This window comes from Oreochromis aureus, linkage group 11 (assembly GCF_013358895.1).
Source record: "Oreochromis aureus strain Israel breed Guangdong linkage group 11, ZZ_aureus, whole genome shotgun sequence".
In the NCBI taxonomy this organism is placed as follows: Eukaryota; Metazoa; Chordata; class Actinopteri; order Cichliformes; family Cichlidae; genus Oreochromis; species Oreochromis aureus.
In genome coordinates this window covers 19,080,127-19,103,497 of record NC_052952.1, presented here as the reverse complement: position 1 = coordinate 19,103,497, position 23,371 = coordinate 19,080,127, and the positions used below count along the sequence as shown (strand labels likewise).

At 39.4% G+C, this 23,371-nt stretch overlaps 1 protein-coding gene across 1 annotated transcript; it reads left to right on the top strand.

Annotated features, from left to right (window-relative positions):
* The first annotated feature begins 6,725 nt into the window (after positions 1-6,725).
* Positions 6,726-23,294, top strand: LOC116331358 (DENN domain-containing protein 3-like). The gene is made up of 28 exons (XM_031754017.2): positions 6,726-6,862; positions 9,355-9,503; positions 9,741-9,930; positions 10,106-10,192; positions 11,527-11,642; positions 11,792-11,916; positions 12,101-12,212; positions 12,345-12,464; positions 12,572-12,670; positions 13,138-13,257; positions 13,417-13,532; positions 14,732-14,887; positions 14,984-15,080; positions 15,202-15,305; positions 15,652-15,839; positions 16,000-16,159; positions 16,363-16,558; positions 16,646-16,814; positions 17,808-18,094; positions 18,176-18,346; positions 18,983-19,112; positions 19,257-19,364; positions 19,706-19,845; positions 20,777-20,937; positions 21,078-21,214; positions 22,191-22,309; positions 22,482-22,619; positions 22,811-23,294. The coding sequence occupies exons 2-28, from the start codon at positions 9,420-9,422 to the stop codon at positions 23,027-23,029; spliced, it is 3,849 nt and encodes a 1,282-aa protein (XP_031609877.1). The 5' UTR covers positions 6,726-6,862; positions 9,355-9,419; the 3' UTR covers positions 23,030-23,294.
* The last annotated feature ends 77 nt before the right edge of the window (positions 23,295-23,371 follow it).

Below are 23,371 nucleotides of genomic sequence, written 5' to 3'. Positions count from 1 at the left end.
GAGGGATGCAGCAGTCGTAAAATTGCAAAGCTTCTGAGCGTGATCATCGAACAATCAAGCGTTCATTCAAAATAGTCAACAGGGTCGCAAGAAGCGTGTGGAAAAACCAAGGCGCAAAATAACTGCCCATGAACTGAGAAAAGTCAAGCGTGCAGCTGCCAAGATGCCACTTGCCACCAGTTTGGCCATATTTCAGAGCTGCAACATCACTGGAGTGCCCAAAAGCACAAGGTGTGCAATACTCAGAGACATGGCCAAGGTAAGAAAGGCTGAAAGACGACCACCACTGAACAAGACACACAAGCTGAAACGTCAAGACTGGGCCAAGAAATATCTCAAGACTGATTTTTCTAAGGTTTTATGGACTGATGAAATGAGAGTGAGTCTTGATGGGCCAGATGGATGGGCCCGTGGTTGGATTGGTAAAGGGCAGAGAGCTCCAGTCCGACTCAGACGCCAGCAAGGTGGAGGTGGAGTACTGGTTTGGGCCTTTTCGGGTTGAGGATGGAGTCAAGCTCAACTCCCAGTCCTGCTGCCAGTTTCTGGAAGACACCTTCTTCAAGCAGTGGTACAGGAAGAAGTCTGCATCCTTCAAGAAAAACATGATTTTCATGCAGGACAATGCTCCATCACACGCGTCCAAGTACTCAGTTCAGTTCAGTTCAGTTCAGTTCATTTTTATTTCAAACATATACATTCACCAACATTTCATAAAATCATTCCATGCAGTTGTTTGAAAAGGAGTAGGCTGAAGTATATACTTATTTAGCCCTACCCCTCAGGTTTACATCCTCATCATCTAAATTTGAACAACAAAACGTTTACAATGCCTTCAACTTAGAACATAATAACATCACAAAAAAAAAAAAAAAAAAAATTGTCATGTTCAACAAGAAAATCAAGAAAATAAACATCAGTTTGACTGCTGTCTTGGGTTAATTGCATTTTCTTCATTCTTATACTTATTTAAAATTTCTTTTTGAGTTTTATTTTAAACTGGTTTATATCACTACTGACCTTTATTTCTTCTTTTAACTCATTCCAAAATTTAACTCCGCTATTGAAATAGACATCCTTTTCAATGTTGTTCTTACTTTTTGTAATTTTAAATTCCACTTCCTCTAAAATTATACCTCCTTCTCTTTCTAAGAACCATTTACTTATTTCGATTGGGAGCATCCCTTTCCTTGCCTTATATATTATTTGCACTGTTTTAAACTTCACCAGATCCTGGAATTTTATAGCTTATGTCTTAATAAAGAGCGGGTTTGTGTGAGCCCTATACCCCTCCTGATTTATTAGTCTAATAGCCCTTTTCTGCATTATAATTATAGTCTGAATATTACTTTTATATGTATTTCCCCAAACCTCTACACAATAACTCATGTATGGTAATAGTAAAGCACAATATAACATATACAATGTTTTCCTATCCAAAATTGTTTTACTTTCCCCAAGACAGCAATGCCCGTGCTAACTTTCCCCTCACATAAGTGATGTGTGATTTCCAACAGGCCTTATGATCAATGATCACACCAAGAAATTTTATGGTATTAACCCTTTCTAGATATACATTATCAACACAAATTTCAATATTAATTTTTTTCTTATAGTTTCCGAATAACATAAATTTTGTTTTATTTAAATTTAAGGACAATTTGTTTCTATCAAACCACTTCTTTAACATCTTTAACTCCTGTGTGATCACCTCCAAAACCTGTTGAAATTCCACACCTGAACAAAGTATATTGGTATCATCTGCAAAATTACAAACTTTAGTATCTTCGATACTTTACAAATATCATTTATATACATAATAAACATTTTTGGTCCCAATACTGATCCTTGAGGTACTCCACATTCAATATCCATCAGTTTAGATTTAAACTCATTTATTTGTACATATTGCTGTCGATTCATCACATAGCTTTTTATCCAATCTAATACCACACCCCTAAACCCATATTTTTCCAGTTTGATTATTAGAATTTTGTGGTCAACAGTATCAAATGCTTTTTTTAGATCTAGAAAGACTCCAAGTGCATACTTCTTCTTATCCATACATTCAGTTATTTCTTCCATTAAATCCATCAATGCCAAAACTGTTGATCTGTTATTTCTAAACCCATACTGGCAATTTGCCAACAATTCATGTTTATCCACAAAGTTATCAAATCTCTTTAGAAATAGTTTTTCCAGTATCTTAGAAAACTGGGAGAGTACCGACACTGGTCTATAATTTGTAAAACAATGCTTTTCACCTGATTTATAAATGGGAATAATTTTTGCAACTTTCATTTTTTGTGGAAAAACCCCTTCCTGGAAAGACAAATTAAAAATATGTTGTAGCGGTTTTACAATACCATCAATTACTCTCTTTACCGTTACCATATCAATATCATGACAGTCAGTACTTGTTTTGTTCTTAAGTCCACTGACAATATCATATATCTCCTTCTCTTCCACTGCTCTTAAAAACATTGAACTTGCATTCCTTTCAATGTTTCCTCCAGTCTCCTTTCTATCATATCAACCTTTATTTCCGCAGCCAATTTTGGCCCTATATTTATAAAAAAAAATCATTGAATCCATCTACTACTTCGTTCATTTTAGTAATAGTATTTGTCCCTTCCATAAAATACCCAGGGTAGTCATTAGTCCTTGGTCCATTTTTTATTATACTATTTAATACCTTCCATATCCCTTTCATGCTATCTTTATTATCTTCTAACTTTTTGATGAAGTATTCTTTTTTACAAGTTCTCACAGCGTAGCTGGCAAGAAAGGGTATAAAAGAAGAAAAACTAATGACATGGCCTCCTTGTTCACCTGATCTGAACCCCATTGAGAACCTGTGGTCCATCATCAAATGTGAGATTTACAAGGAGGGAAAACAGTACACCTCTCTGAACAGTGTCTGGGAGGCTGTGGTTGCTGCTGCACGCAATGTTGATGGTGAACAGATCAAAACACTGACAGAATCCATGGATGGCAGGCTTTTGAGTGTCCTTGCAAACAAAGGTGGCTATATTGGTCGCTGATTTGTTTGTGTTTTGTTTTTGAATGTCAGAAATGTATATTTGTGAATGTGGAGATGTTATATTGGTTTCACTGGTAAAAATAAATAATTGAAATGGGTATATATTTGTTTTTTGTTAAGTTGCCTAATAATTATGCACAGTAATAGTCACCTGCACACACAGATATCCCCCTAAAATAGCTAAAACTAAAACAAACTAAAAACTACTTCCAAAACATTCAGCTTTGATATTGATGAGTTTTTTGGGTTCATTGAGAACATGGTTGTTGTTCAATAATAAAATTATTCCTCAAAAATACAACTTGCCTAATAATTCTGCACTCCCTGTAAAGCTGCCACAACCTTTCCATGTTTCTCTTAGGTTTTATCTCTAAATGGTTGACAGAAAAGAAAGAACACTGTTGTGGCTGCAGCTGCCATGTTTGCATAAGTTGAGTTGTTTCTTTACAGCACCCGCCCAAAGTGAATCTTAATAGCAACCGGCTCACCTGGTGGTTCCAGATGTTGTAGTTGGTGTTATCAGAAGGCTGTGATCAGCATCAATGATAAAAACAAAGGATGTACTTGAAGAAAAGACTGCCTGGGAAGATCTAAGAAATGATAGAAATGGTCAGTAAGCCGAAGTCATTTGGCAGTGAAGGCTGCAGTGATCTCCAAGGTCTTATGAGATTGGGATATCTGGAACTATCCAGAAGAGCCATTAATGGTTTGGATTCCTTGGTCGTTTGTTCTCAGTGCAAAGCTCTCATCAGTGCCATGGATACCAAGTTTTTTTTTATTTCTACTTAAATAGCTCTGTAGCTTGAGGAGGCAAATGGTTTTTGACAGAAATCTTTAATCGGATCAAACTCACTTGGATCCCTAGTCCCAAAGTCAGGTGTAATTTGTGTAGATTAACAGTAGGTATATTCTTAAAGTGCCTGGAAAGTCTGTGGTTGCACAGGAGCCCCATAGTAAGGCCTTTGACAGCTAGCTGATAGTTTTACACCTAATATAAACGTCACATGGATGCAATAATAAAATTAAACCATGTTTACAGCATCTAAAGGGCATAGCCAGTAAAGACTAACAAAGTCTAAACTACAAGAGATCATCCTCCAAAAAATGCATGGGGGAGTGTTGTTAATTTCCACATGTAGAACAAATAACAGTAACATTGATATCGCACTGTAAACTCTGAGTTTACAACACTAAAATGTGTCTAAGAAAGTCCCATTAACAAAAACACTGCAGGTTAATGAATAACTCACATCTGGAGCAATGAAGCACACTAAAAACACCACTTCAGCATCCACTTTGGCACTAATAAGCTGCTGATTCCTGATGGAAGTACAGATGGAAATACAGCGCAGCCTTCAGCGCACTTAGACTGTTATAAGTATAGTAGTAAGTAGTTTCATTGTGACATGTTTATATTACATGCACAAAACCTTTAATACTTCATAATAAAGGTGAGTAAGGATCACATCTATGCAAGGCTAACAGCTGATGTAAAGAAACACAAACAAAAAAAACACACCAAAACTTGAAATTCCCTGGATTAGGGTGACCCGCCCAAATGAAGCTTGAAAAGAAGCACAGGCCCCCCTCATTCTTTTTTCCTCCTTTAAAGTGCTGTTTAGTTCTCAGGAACTGACACCATGAATGAAAACACTGAAAAGGTTGCAGAGTGTCATAACACGAAAGGATCTTATGGAATGACTGAAAACAGAACATTTACTATCACTGCACCATTAAGAGTTTTTTACTTTATGGGTGTTTGAGCAGAGCCAGGACCTTGCTTTACTCCTGCTGTTCCATTTCTCTGCAAGGCTTCAAACATTTCACAACCTGATTCACAGACATTTAAGATGGTAAAATAGCCTGTATTTGTATAGCACTTTACTTAGTCCCTAAGGACCCCAAGAGGTTTACACTAAATTCAATCATTCACCCATTCACACACGCATTCACACACTGGTGATGACAAGCTACATTGTAGTCACAGCTGCCCTGGGGCGCACTGACAGAGGCGAGGCTGTTTCAGCGATGTTTCCACCAGCAAACACAGGCACAAACAGGCCTTTAAGGAGAAAACACACGTTTTTTCTGACAAACCTTTGTGCTTATTTTTTTGTTAAAGAAGAAACAAAAACTAATAAAATGGGTTGCTATTGATATTGTCATAATTTTATACAGATAAAATAAAACTAAGCAAAAGTTGTTTGTGTGTTTGTCTGTGCACAGCCTATATAAAAACTCACAGGCCACTTCAGTAGTTACACCTTTTTTGCCTTCAGAGCTGCTTTAATTGTTCGTGGTAGATGCAACAAGGTGCTGGAAAGATTCCTGAGAGAGTTTAGTTCATGTTGACATGATACCGTCACACAGTTCCTGTAGATTTGTCAGCTGCTCATCCATGATGAAAATATCATTTTCAACCACATCTCAAAGGCTGCTGAACCACTGATACCAGGATGGATCCATGCTTTCATGTTGTTTACACCTATCATCTGCATGTTGCAGTACAAATGGAGACTCATCAGACCAGGTGACATTTTCCCAATCTTCTTCTCTCCAATTTTGAATTACAGCCTCAGTTTCCTATTTTTAGCTAACAGGAGTGTCACATGTGTGATCTGCTGCTGTTGTAGCCCATCTGCTTTAAGGTTTGCCATTCTGTGTGTTCAGGGGTGTTCTTCTGCGTACCTTGGCTGTAACGAGTGCTTATTGGGTTCCTGTTGCCTTCAACATTCTCCTCTGGCTGCTGACATCAACAAAATATTTTCTAGTTTTGGGCATGACTGTCTGTAAACCCTAGAAAGAGTTGTTTGAGAAAATCAAAACAGTTTCTGAAATACCTGCCTGTGTTGCACTAACAACCATGCCACGTTCAAAGTCACTTAAATCCCCTTTCCTTAAACCTTTATATACTTAAATGTAGACTTTTTTTTTTTCTTTTGTAATTTTGGCTCTGTACACCACCGCAGAAGTTGAAATCAAGCAATCATGAAGTAGTTGGAGTGCAGACTTGCAGATTTAATTCAAGGGGTTTTGCAAAAGTATTGTATTATCTGTTCTGAAGTTACAGCTATTTTTAAGCATAGTCCCCGGTTTTCATTGGCTCTTCTATGGTTTGCAGAAACCCAAAACGGAACTTCACTGGCTCATGAAGTGCCAGTGTAGCTGAGTGTACGTTATGCTCAGTAAGTAACTATTGCCACCTTCAGGCCAATGATAAATATTACAACAGGATGCTGAAAAAAGGAAACTTACTATTTATCGAAAATCACTAATTTTGTGTGTAAAGTCAGACACGTAGATATCTCCTGAGCGGTTAATCCACTCAGACAGGGCTCTTTGTATTGGGCGTAACCTTTTAAATTAAATGCATGTAATAAGAAGTCACCACAGTAAGTCCCAAGATTGTTTGTGTTTAATATGAGCATTTGTAAATATAATACATTAGTATAAACAAGTGTTTCGTTAATTGTTAAAGATTGTTCCAGTCATTCTTTAAAAGGATTTTAACTCACTTCACAGATCATGAACTGCAGTGTGCAGAGCCCAGTTACGCTTTATGTACTCTATAATAAACCTAACATGTGTGTTGAAGTCCATAAAAGCTTTTTGTGCTTCCTCAAATATTCAGTGCGCATGTTTGAACCGCTACAATAACGAAACAGGAAGCAGACCGCGTTAAAGGGAACTATCTGGGATGAATTTGTTTCATTCAGCAGCTCAGGAGCTGGCTGCGCAGTCTGTGCTGCGCACTGCTCAGCTCCGCATCGGCGTTATTAATGTGAGAGCGGAGAAATAAGGAGCTGGGAAGCCTGTGAGGAGGTTAGTGACAAGTCAAAGAAACTTTAAAACACGTGTGTGTGTGTGTGTGTGTGTGTGTGTGTGTGTGTGTGTGTGTGTGTGTGTGTGTGTGTGTGTGCTGTGCAGACAGAAGCATCTCACCCGTATAGCGTGTGACTCGGAATCACATCTATAAAATAGTTATTGCTAAACTTAAAGTGCGACACTTTAATGTTCTCTAGTGCCGATGTACAACTATACAATGTGACCTTTATACAGAAAAACTATATGCTACCTTACATCATAACAGTGGCAGTGATGTGACCTGGACATTATGTGTCAGGGGCTGCATAGTTTTAAGGCAGCTTAGGATGGACCTGGCAGTAAAACAATAAAAAGATCAGTAAAAAGTAAAACAGTAAAAAGAATCATTGTTAGATCTCAGTGAGCTGTTTTGACTGCACTTTAACCTCATCTCGATTCTTGATAAAAGTGCCACTGTTCAAGCTGAACCCTGTTTGATGCAGTTTTCACAATTAGTGTGGGAGCAGATCAAAGGAGACATCATATTTTAGGCATCAGGCAACTTCAGGGCATTTTCCACCAAACTGATAGTAAAAGTCACAATGTTGCTTTTTAAATCATGTTTGTGTCTGGAAGCTACCGAGTGTTCATGTACACGATTGTGTTGTAGCATTATCAGAACATGCTACACTTGCCTTGATATGTGTTGTGGTGGTTTTGTGTGGAATTTACCCTTTTTTCTCCAGCGGTCATGTGACTTTACTGTATAAAACAATAATCACATCACTGGAAAGAAGTCATCTTTGTTTATTCTTGACATTCTTGGTGTTGTGGGGTAGCTGTTAATTTAGACTAAACAAGGGCATAGTCTCACCCTGTTCCCATGGTTACTTGGTCAAGGTTAAGATATTGTCAGAATGAGTTGAGTACTGATGTCCCTGTGAGAGCATTTAAAGTACTTTTGTGTTGCTCAGATTCTAAGAAAGTCCGTTCAGTCTTTTAAGTATATCAAAGCCAGCTGGTAGTATATCAACTCATGTAGAACTTGTGGCCTACTTCTAAGTAATCTCTGCTTTCTGTGCATGTTTCCATCTACCTCTGCACACATGATCCCAATTTTCCAAGAAAAAACTAGACTGTCTGGAACATCAGAGAAATGTGATGTGGTGATTAAGCTTTAAGGAAGGAGAAGCAGATGATAAAGGGAATAAGATGCCTATTGACAGGATTTATACTACTACTAATAACAATAATAATAATAATCTGTACAGCCAAAGATAATAATACAGTGTGGGCATAATTGTGGAAACTGTGCTACAGAAAATATATGCGGTACTTTGAATGTACTGTCCACACTTTCCACATGTAATCATGTAAAGTATGGGCTGACTGATTTACTTAATGGTTGCCTTCAGATTAAAGCTGCAAGGCTACATTTTGTCAATATTATTGGCCATTTATTGTCGTTCATTTTACAGGCCACAACATATTAGTATGCTTTGTTTCATTAAGCAAGTCTGAGAGTTAAACAACCAGCATTAAAGGTTTAGCTGCTGAATAAACTGTAGTGAAAAATTTGGACTGTCCACATCATAAATTACAACTGTATTTATAACGCAGTTAAAAAGTGATGTACAGTGCAGTGACAACCAGAAAGCTGTTAGTCATCATGCCTTGAATAAGTTGCCGAGGTTCATTTTATATTGTCGCAGAACCCTTTTAGCACTCAGCCAGCAGCTTTAAACTTATGATGTCATCACCATGTCTCAGGAGTTTTGTTGTTTGGCACGAAAACTGAAAAATTATGTTTTTATTTGGCAAATCCTACCATTCTTTTGTGGTATCAATCTGTAAAATCAGTCAGACAGTAATGGTTTGACATGTTAAAGTATGAAATGGAGAAATGTTGTGATATAATTTTCTAAGAAGTTAGAGCCCTGTGCATTTAAATTGGAGTAACAAGAGATGCTTTGCACTGTATAGATACTTTTCTCTTTGAATTAATTTCAACCGACTATGGAGGGAAGTGCAAAAACAAGTGCACAACAGAATCATTCAGCATGTCTTATTAAATGACATGGTGTTGTGCAACTGATGTAAAACAAACATGTAACAAATAATAACTGCAGCAGGACACTTGATCTGATAAGATCAAAAATTCTCTTATAGGTTCTGTGAACATCTTGTATTCGTCAAAGCTTTTTTGACAGCGTGTGTCTTTCACCTAAAACTGTCTCACGGGTTTCTGAGAAGTTTTCATCTGAACCGTTTTTCTCATGATGTTGACTCTAATAATGAGGTGGAACAGCTGCTCGGTCATGTGTTATAGCCTTATTTAGCTGAGAGGTGTTGTTTTTAAAGCGAAGGATGAAGATAAGAGCGCTTAGACAACTGTCTGATTTATTACTACACAAACAAGTGTAAGTGTATTTGTTTCTTCTATCTTTACCTTTTCATGCACATTTAATTTCTGGCTCATTTTACTTCAGCCTGCCTTTCTATTTCTTCAGATCCAGCACATCTGAGTGGACCCTTGGTCAGGTTGATTTAACCAGGTCGTGGATCGGTTTCAGAGATGGCAGACTCTTTGCCACCTGCTCTGCTGGAAGCCTGTGTGGTGGTTGGAGCATCCAGTGACAAACTCAAGGAAATCTGCCAGGTTTTTGCCTTAAAATACACTCCGATACAAAAATGTTTGACATGAGTAATTTACTATAAACTGATAAAAGGGTGATGGTAATGATAAACAGAAACCTTTACTGGTTGTATCAGCAAAGTTCTAGTTTAGGTACATTAACATCATATATTTTCAATATCATACTTCATACACTATGAGAAAAGACTCTCCTCCCCCTTCCCACCCTCTTAAATCTTTCCCATTTTCTGTCCCATTCAGACCATTAACAATGATGGAACTGTCGAACACCTCCTGTTGGAGCCGGAGGTTCTTTCAGTCTTGGCGCCACCTTTTGTTAGCAGAACACAGGCTGAGAGTGAAATGTTGAGATCACATGGGAAGCTGCGGCGCTCTTTTATCAGGAAAAAGAGGGAACTGCCTCCTTCAGTTGCACCAACACCCAATCAAGGTCTGCTACATTTGACCCATAAATACACCAGTTGGAACATAAAAAAAACACTTTATTATTAAATACAAAACAATTATTGATCTTTAAAATTGTATTTCTTAATTTTACCCATCTTAGCATAGATTCTTTGTGTCTTGGAGTTTTTATGTCTCTCCAACCAGCTGCCTTTTTGCAGGTGGAGATGAAGCAGGTGGAAGAATAGAAGATATAAGTGTACCTAAAAACATCGATCTCATGGCTTTACCTCAGCTCTGCTTCCCCGGTAAAAGGTTTTCCATAGCACACACAGCATCACACTCAAAGACACACTAAGACGACACACTCACACGTATAGTACATGTACACAGACACAAACAGTGCAAGATGAAAGCTCATGTTACTGACGTCCACTGGAACATGGTAATGGCTCTTTTAATGGGGATGAAACATTCAGATGGCGGACACTGGCAAACTTACATGTTCAGTTCAGCCAGGTCAGCATGTGAATACACATACAGTCCTGTGCAAAAGTCTTGGCCCACCTGTCTTTTTTTAATGTTTGGCTTCCAAAGAGTCAGACTTTCTTGAAACATCTGTAAATGGTCTTGAGCAATAGTTCTTTAACAAGCTTTATTAAGGTCTTTCAGAGTTTTTCTTTGGACACTGGCTGCTTTTTCACAAATCTTCAGTCAGTAAAAAATTGAGGAATCTGGACAAGTGGAGCATATGCTACTGGCAGGATCAACCAGGTAGCCCCTCGGGTGGCGGCGGCACCGCTGCGTGCGTGCGAGCGCATTATGACAGCTGGGATAGGCTCCAGCGCCCCCCGCGACCCTGAAAAGGATAAGCGGAAGCGAATGGATGGATGGATGGACAAGTGGAGTACAAAAGAAGTGGTAGACCTAAAAACAATCTACAGCAGATGAAAGTCACGTCCTTATGAAATAAGAGAAAATCCACCAAAGACCTGACACACGGACTCAGAGATGCATCTGGCCTTTCAGCTGGTCCAGCTACTGTTCACTGAAGCCTCATCAGAAATGATCTCAGTGGAAGGGTGGCTGTTAAGAAGCCTTTCTTCAGGAAGGGAAACAGGGAGAAAAGCCTCAGGTATGTTAAATTACTCAAGAACTGGAGCGAAAATCAGTGGCAACGGCTCTGATAGAGTGAATCTACGGAGGAGGACAGGAGAGAAGTACAACAGTGAGTGTCTACAGGCATCAGTAAAAATGGTGGAGGTGCTTTCATTGTTTCAAACTGCATGTTATTATGATCCACCATGCAACACCAGATCATTAGAATAGTACAAACTCTTTTTTTGCCTTATATACTGTATGTCCATTCATGTTTGCATGTTTCAATAAATTTCTGCACCTGTTCCCTGTTTTTCTAGCAAAATATAAAGAATGAAGAAATGGGGGTGGCTCAAGACTTTTGCACTGTACTCTATATATTGCACCTAAATACCATCAAAAAACACCAACAGTCTTCTCTTAAATATCATTATATTTTAATTATAGAGTTTTTCAGAGATTTTGTACGTGTGCCTTCTGGCTGTGTGACACATTGTATTCATAAAAAACACAGTGTATATGTACATTTCCACTTTTAAACCAGGTGGCCTCCAAGTAACCAGTGAACAGAAAGAGGAACAATTCCACTTCCTGGTTTTCACAGACATCCTTGGTAACAAGACCCACGGAGTAGTAATGCAGTGCTACCGTCCAATACTGGTACGCATTACTTACACATAATACTGCATATAATAGTATAATGATAATATAAGCAGTCAGCTTGTGTGCAGTGTACTGTAATGTTTCATGAAACTAACAAAGCCCTTAAAAGAAAATAAGTCCCTGTTGGATTATCTGTGTTTCCACAGGAAGGGATGTCTCTCTATCAAAATGATAGAGGGTCTTCAAAGTGTCCTAAACTCTTCTGTGCCTACAGCATCTGTGTCATATCCAAGCATCCTTACTTCACTGCACTCAAAGACTGTCTTTCATGGTAAGAAACCCAAGAACTGAACCTAATTACTCAGCAAATTAAATTGCTAAGATCAAAAAGGGGGTTTTGTGACATTTTTGACTCTTGAGGTTAAAAATAGCTGTAAGAAATCTGATTTCAGAAGTGTGGTTAGGGCAGGTTAGAGAGCCTTCTTCTTGTCTGACTCTTTCTGTTGATTTGCTAGTCTTTTAATCCAGCTGAGAACCTGTCGACTGTCAGACATGGAAGAGAGAGTGAAGGAGTTTGCGGCCAAACTGACACTTGTGCCAATTCCACCTCCTGGACAGCTGCACTTGGTTTGTGTGTGTTTGTAACCGGCTTAAATAAAGACTTTAAAATTTGTCTTTAAGAGACTTCAAAATCTGGAGCTCAGAGTAGGCCAGTGTATCCAGCACAGTGCACTACATTCGTATCCACATGTTTTCCAGATGTTTACAATACGTCCTCTGACCATCATACTGCCATCCAGAGAAGACAAGGACCACCCAGTTATAGATTTAGACCTCCACCTGCCCTTCCTTTGCTTCAGGCCACAGCAGCTGCTGCAGGTACCACACACATGTTTTGTGTTTGTGTTAATCGAACGAGTGGAGACTCATATTCATTTCCACTTCCCTCCCTCTGTTTGTCTGTCCTTCTGTCTCCCGCCCTGTAGGTCCTGTCTTGTCTCTTGCAGGAGCAGCGGGTGGTGTTATTTTCTGCTGACTGGGCTAGACTCACGCTGGTGGCAGAGAGCTTGTTGTTGTTTCTGCAGGTTAGATCAAAATCCACAGTATGTCTTTAAGGGTCTAGAGTTAGTATAAGCATGCAATACTAACTTTTTTCAAATAAAGTATTGAGAGAGTCTTAAAGGGTCAGTGCCACAGTTAAAAGGAAGGGTGCAGCTGGAAACCTTGGGAATATGGATATTTTATAAATTTTGCGAAAACCCTCTTATGTAAATGAGTGTGTCTGGATGATGAATGTTAATTGATATTAATGTTACACCAAATTTCAGTAAGGGATATAAAAAATGGATGACTCAATTATTAATTTCTCTTTAAGTATTAAAAAAGTCACATATATTAAACTTTAGAGCGTCTGTATAGAAAACCTAAATTAGTATGTCTAAAAAGTGCCAACACTAGTGGGCGATGGACCCCCTCAGTCCATAATAAAGCCATCCACTCCTTAATCTTTGGTCCATTCATTTCTTCCTTGCCTTTCTAATAACTCTTCCAGCCTCTGTTGTGGCAGCACCCATATGTTCCTGTCCTGGCTAAAGGCATGCTGGACTTTCTAATGGCTCCTACAGCCTTTCTTATGGGCTGCCATCTCAGTCATTTTGCAGACGTATCAGCTGTAAGTACATAACCTTTTACTTTCAATTTCCCATTAATTCGTCCACCTCTTGTAAAGGATAAGGTTAAGAAATGGAGTTACCCCCAAGCTCAAATATATTTTAGTAGTTCTATAATTGTTTGAGCCTGATTCATGTTACTGTCTTATTACTCTCTACAGGAAACAGATGATCTGATCTTAATTAACATTGATAATGGAAGTCTCAGCACTTCTACTTTTGATACTGTTGACCTACCAGACATTCCTCCAGTTGCTGCACACTGCTTCACACAGAGGTACTTTATTTTACTGCCAAGAACTGTAAATACTATGCTGTAATACCAGGTAATGATTAAAAAGCCAGAGTCTTACAGTCATGTGAAAAGCAAAGTACACCCTCTTTTTATTGTAAGACTTTAAATTGAAGTACATAATTAAAAAACAAATCATCTCATCCTAAGTAGGTCTTACAGTAATTTAGTTACAGCCTCAGATGAACAAGAACATATTACACTGTGTCATCGTTTATTACAAACTAAGCCAAGATCCAGTAGCGGTGAGTAAAAACTAAATACACCTTATGATTCAAAAGCTTGTAGAACCATTTTTAGCTACTGGGCAGCTAAAGGTTGGCCTCACATTTGACACTAGAATGCTTCGGTATACAGAGGAGTTCAGCTCAGTGACTGCAAGGTGCTCAGGGGTGGGTGCAAAATAAGCCCAAATCATCACCCCTCCACCACTGTGCTTGATCGTTGCTTTAAGGTGTGTGTGCTAATATGCTCCATTTGGTTTTCATCAAATATTAATCTGTGCATTAGGGTCAAACATCTCCACTTTGGTCCTTTGCCCAAAGGACACTGTGCCAGAAGCCTTGTGATGACTGTGCTGCCTTATTTTTCTAAATAGAAAAAGAATCTTTATCCTCTGTTCAGTCTTTTTCTAATTTTGCTGTCATGAACTTTAACATCTAACCTGAGTTTGAGATGCAGCTCTTGAGTTATTGGCACTTTCTTTGAGCACTGCACAGCCTGACAATGGGGTGAATTTGCTGGGATGTCAACTCCTGAGAAGATTGGCAACTGTCTTGAAAGTTTTTCACTTATAAATAATCTTTCTCCCTGTATGATAATGGACTTTAAATTGTTTGGAAAGTACTTTAAACCCTTCTGTGACTGACGGGTAGCAGCAGGTGCTTCTTTAAGATCATTGCTGTTGTCGTTCCTTTAGCATTTTATTAACATACAGCTGAATACTCCAGACCTGCAAACTGCCGAAACTTCTGCTTTTATAGAGATGCTCACATTTGTTAATGATCTTGGAAGTGCATTAGATTAGCAGCAACTGGCTGCTACTTAAGGAGTAAGGGTGTATTTAGTTTTTCACACACTGCTTCTGCATTCTGGATTAGTTAAATAAGTAGCAACATGGTGTAGAACTTGATAAGAACCTGATTTGAGGGTGTACTTTCACTTAACTTGATTTTATTTTGCAGGTGTAAGTTATTGCGAATACATTTTGACTTGGATCAGTGCCACCATGCAAGTTGCACTGACATCAGTGAACAGCGGGCACAGAGGCGAACGTGGCAACGCAGTCTTAACAGCGACATCCAGAGGATTGCACTAGAATTAATTGTCAACATTTTCAGGTTCTGAATTTATTGATCAGTCCACTATTGGTGGGAGGCTTCTTTTAAATATGTGTTAATATTTTGCTGATGTGTGTGTGTGTGTGTGTGTAACAGGGATGTGAGCAGTCATCTGAATTATGAACATCGAGTGTTTCACAGTGAAGAGTTCCTGAAAACCAGAGAGCCAGCTGAGCAACTTTTTTACAAGAAGGTAAAGGGTGACTCAGTGCTGCTTTACTTAGACGGGCGATAGATCAGCCGGCATCTTTCAACAGACATTGATGCTGCAGAGGTTACGCATCCGTAAAAAAACTGACATGACTGTGTTGCAGGTGCTGGAAACGCATATCTTCCATTCATTTCTCAAGGATCGTCTCAACAGGAAAATGGATAGCTTTGCACGAATGGAGCTAAGCACTCGTTCTGAGATGCAAAAGTATGTACATTTTTTTAAAGTTTAAATTAAGCATCGAGGTAACTGATAATATTAAAAGAGGCACAAATCTGGGGGTCAAACCGCTCTTGGAAAAACTCAGAAGCACCACAACCTTCATCAAGTTAGGATCTGTTACAGGGACATCGCGTTTGGCTGTATCAGCTTTACTTACATGTACCTGTTAAACTGGAAAGTAAAAATATATTCAGATATAAAGTTATGATGGAAATGCTTAGTACAAATATATACCTGATTATGTTCAGTATATGACAGCTACACTGCTGGTAAATGTTCAGGTGAACACTTTTTCTGCAGCGCTCTATTGTCTCTATCCTCCATCCTCTAGAATGAAGGCCATGGTTGAAGCCCCACACAGACCCACCATGCAGCAGATTCAAGCCAGGAGAAAGGGCTCCATCACAGAGAAGAGGCTGAGTAAGAGACTGGGCATGAGTCTCCCTAACTTGAGAGAAGATCAGATTATCGGCTTCCAAAGAAACACACCGCTCTCCAAGATCTCCATATCTGACCCCGGTGAGACCCCCAGGGTTAATACCCAGTTAGATATAACACTTGATTGACTGATTTAATGAAGGAAACACTGTCAAGACAAAGAAAAGCCACTGCTCCTCCTTCCCTCGTTGTCTTGTCTCTTAATCTGCCTTCCTCCCCTTTGTTTTTTTGTCTCTACCAGCACCAAGCACAACTCCAAAACCTATAAAGGTGTTCAAACTTGCAGACTTCCCAGCGTCTCTGTCCTTCCACTCTGTCCAAAGTTATTACATTGAGCTCATCCAGCAGCTCGGAAAAGCCATTTTCTCTGTGCAAAGTGAGAACTCTGCCATGCTGGCCAGGTATTCTCTTGTTATTCTTTATACGCACCTATATATTATATTATATACAGCTATATCTATATTTATGTGCTTCCCGCTGCTTAGAATCAGCTTTCCCTGTTTTTTATTCCTTTTTAAAGTTGTGTATTCTTTTATAAAGTTTTTCAGTGCTGTTGCTGACATCAGTGACCTGAGACATGAATAAAATAAGTTTGCTCCTGCAGATACTACTACTTGCGTGGTTTAATCAACACACTGTGCTCGCGGCGACTGGATGCACTGAGCGACTTCCAAAACCTCAATAAGACCGACACTGCAATTTTCCCCACTCGCTTGGTCACATGGCTCGTAGACTCGCTGCAAAGAGATGAGAGACAACAAGCTCAAAGGCGGCCTGAACTCAAGAGACTCATCCTCAAGGTCGGTTCATGCGCGTTTTCATCGTGGTTGAAGTTCTGCACCTGCTGGTGATGAAGCAGTGATGATGTCTTTTTTTTTTTGCCTTAGGTTAAGACAGACAATGAGAAGCCGCTGGTGGAGCCTGATGACCATGTAAAGAAGTTTCAGCTTCCCTGTAAGCCTCTGCATCAGGAGGAGTTTATGCGATGCGTTCAAGAGTGTAGGATTGTTAGAGATGTGGCGACCATACAGCGTTTATTTGATGCTCTCACTGACAGTAAGTCAAACAGAAAAGCTGCCTTCTGCTTTTTGAAGCTTTCTCTTATGAGCTGTGTGTAACCTCAAGATCCCTCAGATTAAAACTGTTACGTGTGTATTTGTAGGAGTGCAAGCCAAGGGAACTCACTAAAATGCTGCGGTGCACAATTGGCTTGTGAATCTCCAAGACATTTTTCAGGTCATTTTATTAAATGACCTGATATGATGGACACAGAAGTTACTTACACTAATTATTTTCTCCATTAACGCTCCAGAGTTGCCATTATGGTTAACTCAAGCAGCTGTCAGATGATCTAGTATAATCCTTTATCAATGGATTACAGCTTAACGAAGAAATGATCATTTCTGATTCGCATATCTGTCTCAGATTGAGTCTTTCAGGCCATAGTTTGGGTTTGTACAACCAAGACTTTAATAGTTTAAGATCATTCTCTTTACTCTTATCAGCTGCTGAAATTAAAAACTGTATGCTAATGCATATAAAAAGAAACTCTGTGAACAAACCAAAGCTTCCCATTTATCAGTTTTTTAACTACTTAGTGATTTCAGGGTTGTGGGGCAGCTGGATGCTTGGCAAGAAGCAATGCTAGCAAAACCCAGAGGGCTAGCAAACAACAACATCAACAACAAAAGAGCTAAAAGGAGAGTAAATACTGGCCTTTAATTCACTCTGTGGTGGAAGAACATGACTCCAAATGCTAACTGTTTCAATGCTGAGTGTGAAAATGTATTGCTCATGGTGTAGTATTTTGCCGGTTGTCTTTAGAACAGCTGTTTTCAGCTGTGCACCAAAGCAGTGGACCTTAGCACAGGCATGTTTTTGGTCTGCCGCTTTCTCTGCAACTACTAGCTATAAGCTATAATTCACAGCTCTTGGTAAAGCTGTGGATAAATGGACAAAGGAAAAACCACTGAAATTTTGGTTTGGATCACTTTAAGATTGTAAGATTGGGTGTCTTTGTCTTCTATATCTCTGTCTGTTTGCATCCAGTTGCATATGCACACCCCTCTCTCCGAGGTCAGCCAAAGCAGGTGGACCCTGAACTTTTCAGAGTCTTCTACACATTCTGGAAAGACATGGAAGCTGAAGCACAAGATGTCAACCTGCCCTCTGATGTCATTGACCGACTTGACAATAGTGAGTGTGTCTACAAGTTGTCCTCCTGTGTCAAGACTTCCCACGGTGTTGGCAAAATCGCCATGACGCAGAAACGCCTGTTTTTGCTCACTGAAGGACGGCCCGGTTTCTTGGAAATCACAAAGTTCAGAGATATACAGGTCAAGTAGCATCTTTAACACTGTTTTTGTGCCTTCTGTGTTCTCTTTCTCTTGTGTTAATAAATAAATAATCTCTTACAGGAGGTAAAAATTACCTCAGTTCCCTTTCTGCTCGTTCGTATTCCATCCCTTCGTATCCAGACGTCCAGCAGGCCTGAAGCGTTTGAGGCCAACCTAAAGACAGAGACTGAGCTCTGGAATCTTGTGATCAAAGAAATGTGGGCTGGACGCAAGATGGCAGATCAGCACAAGGTGCAGAAAACAAAAATGATCTTAAAACAGTTTAACAGATGTGATTTTATTAGACGCACCTTCCCAGTCCACATCTATGTAATGCTGAGGATTGAGGATTTAGTGTCCTTGAAGTTGTCAGCCATAGACGTTTGGCTGCTGCTTGCATGCTGCGTCTAAATTATACTTTTTACCTGTCAGCCATAAAAGGCTGATGGGGTATTGTCATCACCCTGCCTGGCGAGTGGGCAGGCGATGTGGACACCCAAGTTTGTTAGTTTGATAACTCAAGAACAAAGTGAGGTAGGACTTTCAATTTGATTCCACACCTGTATCTACTAAAAATCTCACATCATGAGTTTGAATCTCAGTGACGTCGACCTCAAAACTTGTCAGAGTTTTCTGAAAATCTTGTGACAGCTCAAGAAATAAGTCACCTGACATTTTTAAATTGATACCATGGGTGTATCTACTGGGAGGCTGATGGGTACGGCTGGTGGTCGCCAGTATTTTTATAGCTTTTGCTGCAGTGTTACTGATTTAGCTACTCTGTTGGTTTGCCATTACTTTTCTGTTCTTAAGTGCAACCTCCCTTACCCCCTTCTTTTAATCCTTTTGTTATTATTTTAGGTTTTTAATCTGACTTTGTGTCTCTAGGACCCTCAGTACATGACTCAGGCTCTGACCAACGTTCTGCTAATAGATGCTGTCACAGGCTGCCTGCAGAATCAGAGATCCATCACTGCTGCTTCAAAGCTGGCTTACTTTGATAAAATCAGACAAGAAGGTCTGGGCTCTGAGTTTGTTTTTGTTTTTTTACTGTTTCTGTCAAATCGTGTAATTTTGATAAAAGAAAAAATAAATAAATATAGAAGAGTATGTTCAGTATATGCTGTTTATATTTGTTTATCGTGTTTTTGTCTCTGGCCAGTGCCTATGATAGTGCCTAAAACTACCTCAGAGACTCTCAAACACAAGATCAACCCATCATTGGACCTGGCTGAGCCACAGACCGTACATGTGCTGCTTTATAGTCCAGGTATCATGGAAACGAGGGAGAGGCTACTTACCTTTACAACAGAATATCACTAAACCTATTTATATTTTGTCAATATTAACATTGGTTAAAAAAGCTGATTTTCTATGAGGCGTTGTCCACCTTTCTCCATACACACTGTTTTGAAGAGGATCTGATATTTGTACAACTATATAAAACAGCTATTACCATGTGATATAGTTATTGAAAAAAACTGTGTATGGAAAATGTGAAATAAGTGTTAATTAATGAATTTAAAATCAGTGTTAACTGACTGCTGTTATCTTTTTTTATGTATTTAGAACACTTTTTCTTATTTTTTGCATGTTTCTTTCTCATTTCAGGTCAGCTGACTGGTACTGGCAAAGTGGGTGATATGAACCCAAAGCTGTGGGTGGCTCTCAGTGGGGGTAAGGTGGTTGTATTCGATGCAGCGAGTTGGTCAATGCTGCAGGACTGCATCCAGGTCGGACAGTCGCAGCTGGTGAGAGGAGGCGTGCTTTTACTATTTGAGCTATGAGCTATTTAATGTATCTCTCCACTGATTTTGTCCATGAAAATGAAACATGCTTATAGATCTCAAACAACATGTGTATAAAGTTTCATAACTGTTTGACTTAGTTATTCCTATACTGAAAATGCAATAAGTTTTTGCATTGATAACTAGTAACTAACTATAACTAGATTGTTATAGTACTCAGTGATTCAAACTTTAGACCATCTTGCAACATTATCACACAAGCTGCCAGATTTTAGACCACAGCTGTAGTCAGAAATATCATGCTGAGTTAAAAATACATGGGAAGTGTAAAGCTGGGTCATGTCTGTCCCTTCTGCTGAGAGGAGGTTTGGGACATTTCCACATTAGCTTCACTGTTCAGACCCAGAGGCTACATCCAATTGTTTATCCACAGTCTATGTTTACCACACCATGCAGAGGATGTGAAGGGACACAGGAAGCGTGGTCGATGCACACATTTGTTTTGGTCGAGGGCTTTAGTGCAACAGTCAGTTGTTTTCAGTATTGTTGTTCTCTGTGTTTAATATTATTCACAGAGAGCAGGTTTATAGTAATAGAAGTAAAACAGACTAATATTTAAACATTGTAATACCTTTGTGTTCTAAGATATAGTGATTTTCATTAAACTACATGAAAGTTCCCATCACATTTTTACTTTTATCTATTATTGTTTAAGATTCTAAATTAAATTCATACTTAATTTGGACATTTGTTTCTTCTCTAATTTCGAATTAGTTTTTACCTTTAGACATTTGTAGTCTATTTGATTGAGCTACATACTCATCTTCTTATTTAAACTATTTGTTATTTGTTTGTTTTGCTTAACTGTTGTAAAAAATAGAAATTTGGCACCTTTGAGCTGAATAAAATCCATCTTATCTTATCCTCTGTGTAGAACTGTATGATAGGACTGGTCCAGGAGCAGGTGTGGATTGGTTCTCAGGACTCTGTAATCTACATCATCGACACTCACAGCATGTCCTGCAACAAACAGCTGACCGAACACAGACATGACGTGACTGGCCTCGCAGTGGACGCCAGCGACCAACCCAACAGGTAGAGACGTGTTAATCTGCAGTTCGTACAAAGCACACAAACCAACACATGCACAAAAATGAGAGCAGTCTTATTACAGTGAGTCTCAATGTGTTAATGAACATGTTGTGATGCTGTATTAAATGAGCCTTCTTTCCCAGCCTGCTGACATACTCCTGCAGCCGCGATGGGATGATCCTGCAATGGGACTCATCCAGTCTTAAAGTGAAGCGGCAGTTTTTACTCAGCTGTGATTATCTCTCCTCCATACAGATCCACAACAGTGCTCTGTGGTGCTGTGAGTACACGCTGTCTCCTCTTTCTCCCTCATTTAATCAATGTTTCTGATTATGTGTATCGGAGTAATGAGTTCTCTCTCAAGAGCTCCATGTCACAGAGCGGGCGTGTGACAGGCAATAGCAGAGCAGAGTTGATGGTAATTTACAAACGCAAAAGCAGACTGAGAAAAGCTTACACACAATGAGGGAGATGCTGACAATACATGCAGGTGAAGAGGAAACAGGTGGGAGCACAGCTGCCAATCAAAGACATGGCAAGTTAAACCAAACATATTGCACAAGAGACGACGGAGTGTCAAAATAAAACAGGAAGCATAAACACTAAGGCAGAGACTAAGACACACCTGCTTGATCAAGACTTATAAAAACAGAGACTTGACAGACTTTAAGGGGACACAAAAAGGATGAACACAGGATGAAACACAGAGAGATGACTACAGGGACAGGATGGGACTAACACGGGGATCAGGGCTTAAGATGTAACAACTTGGCAAGACAGGGAAACCATACAGCCATGGAGACAGGACACAGGGAGACCAGACTGGGGAGAAAAAAGGGTAACAAAACACAGAGACAAGACAAGGAGACGAGACTAGGACAGAGTGGACACAAAAGGGAACTAACATAAACAAGAACCAAGAATTAACAATATAAATAACAAAAACGCAGCGGTACTCGTAAATACTGAACTCCAGACTCAGTAATACAGAGCTTGAATTTGCATATTTCTTAAATCCAAGGAAGTGAATAATAAGTCCAGAAAAAAACAAAACACTGGGTTGGAGGCCCAGGAGCATGACAGTCCACTTGTTCTCATTGCTTACATACATTGCCCAGAGGTATCTTTTCAGCTTTCTGACTGGACATGCCTGACATTTTTTCTTGGTGGTCTAAGTAGACCAATTATGTCTACACATTAAGCCACCTTAAGCCAAATGTGTTTGGATAATGATTTGAGGATGTGTGTTCGTGCAGGTTGTGGTGACGGCATTGTGGAATTGAAAAAGAGTGGGACACCACAAAGAAAGATAACACTTCATAAGGACCTGCAGAGCATGCCCAGTAGTTTCAGCAGCTTCATTTATATACCAGAGGTGACTTTACAATCCTTGCTTATATGTCTGTAAATTAAGAACGCTAGTGGTGATTCATTCTGTCAATCCATGTCTCAGTCAGTAGATGGCATTCAGTCACAGTGTAGATGCAACAATGTGTCACTGAAATTCAGTTACAGGATTGTTCATGTGTTTTGTGTGTTTGTTTCAGCGGGGACAGTTGTGGACAGGCTGTGCAGACTCAGTAGAGTTGTGTCTCTGGCACACAAACAATCACAGGCATCCATTTAAAATAATCTCCCTGCCTGGAAGTTCAGGGGTCACCTGTATGATTCGTGTCAAAGACCAGGTGAGCTGTGATTAGCATGTCAGGTCACGAAATGGTCTTGTGTTTGCTGCTTTGTATTGATATTTTTACCATTGATGCCAGCATGTCTTGTGAGGTTTACACAAACATGTCAACCATTCAGTTATTTTAATCATTCAAAAATTTTCATTTATCCAATGAAACCTTTCATTGATGTCCTTTTGTATTCTTAGATCTGGGTTGGCTGTCGTGGAAGGAGTGATGCCGAGGGTCAGTGTAATGGTCAGCTGAGTAGCCAAGTGTTGGTAGTGGACATAGAGAGCCACACGGTAGCAAAGGAGCTGCAGGCACATTCAGACAGCATTCAGACTCTCTGCTCTGCCGAGGATCGATACGTCCTCAGTGGCTCTGCGTGTCGTGACGGCAAGATCGCCATCTGGAAGGTTGAATAGAGTCCAAAAAAGAAGAAGGATCCAAAGAGATGGAAGAAGAAGAGAAAAAAGAACTCAGAGCCAAATAAGAAAATTACTATTTTTGACCAGTTTTGTTAGTCTGAAAGCCAATGCATGTCTTAAACCAGCATTATTATTACATTTGTTTTTGTAGAAAAAAAGAAAAAGCAGGGTGCAACTCATCTTGCTGAAAAAAGAATGTGTGGAGGAAAAATGACCCTACCTCTCATTTATTCACACCATCAGTAAACACTTTTCTAAAATATTTATGGTTTAAGTCGTTACTCAAGTTGTATTTAAGCGTGACGTTCACTAAATGATGGCAAAATAGACTTTAATGCA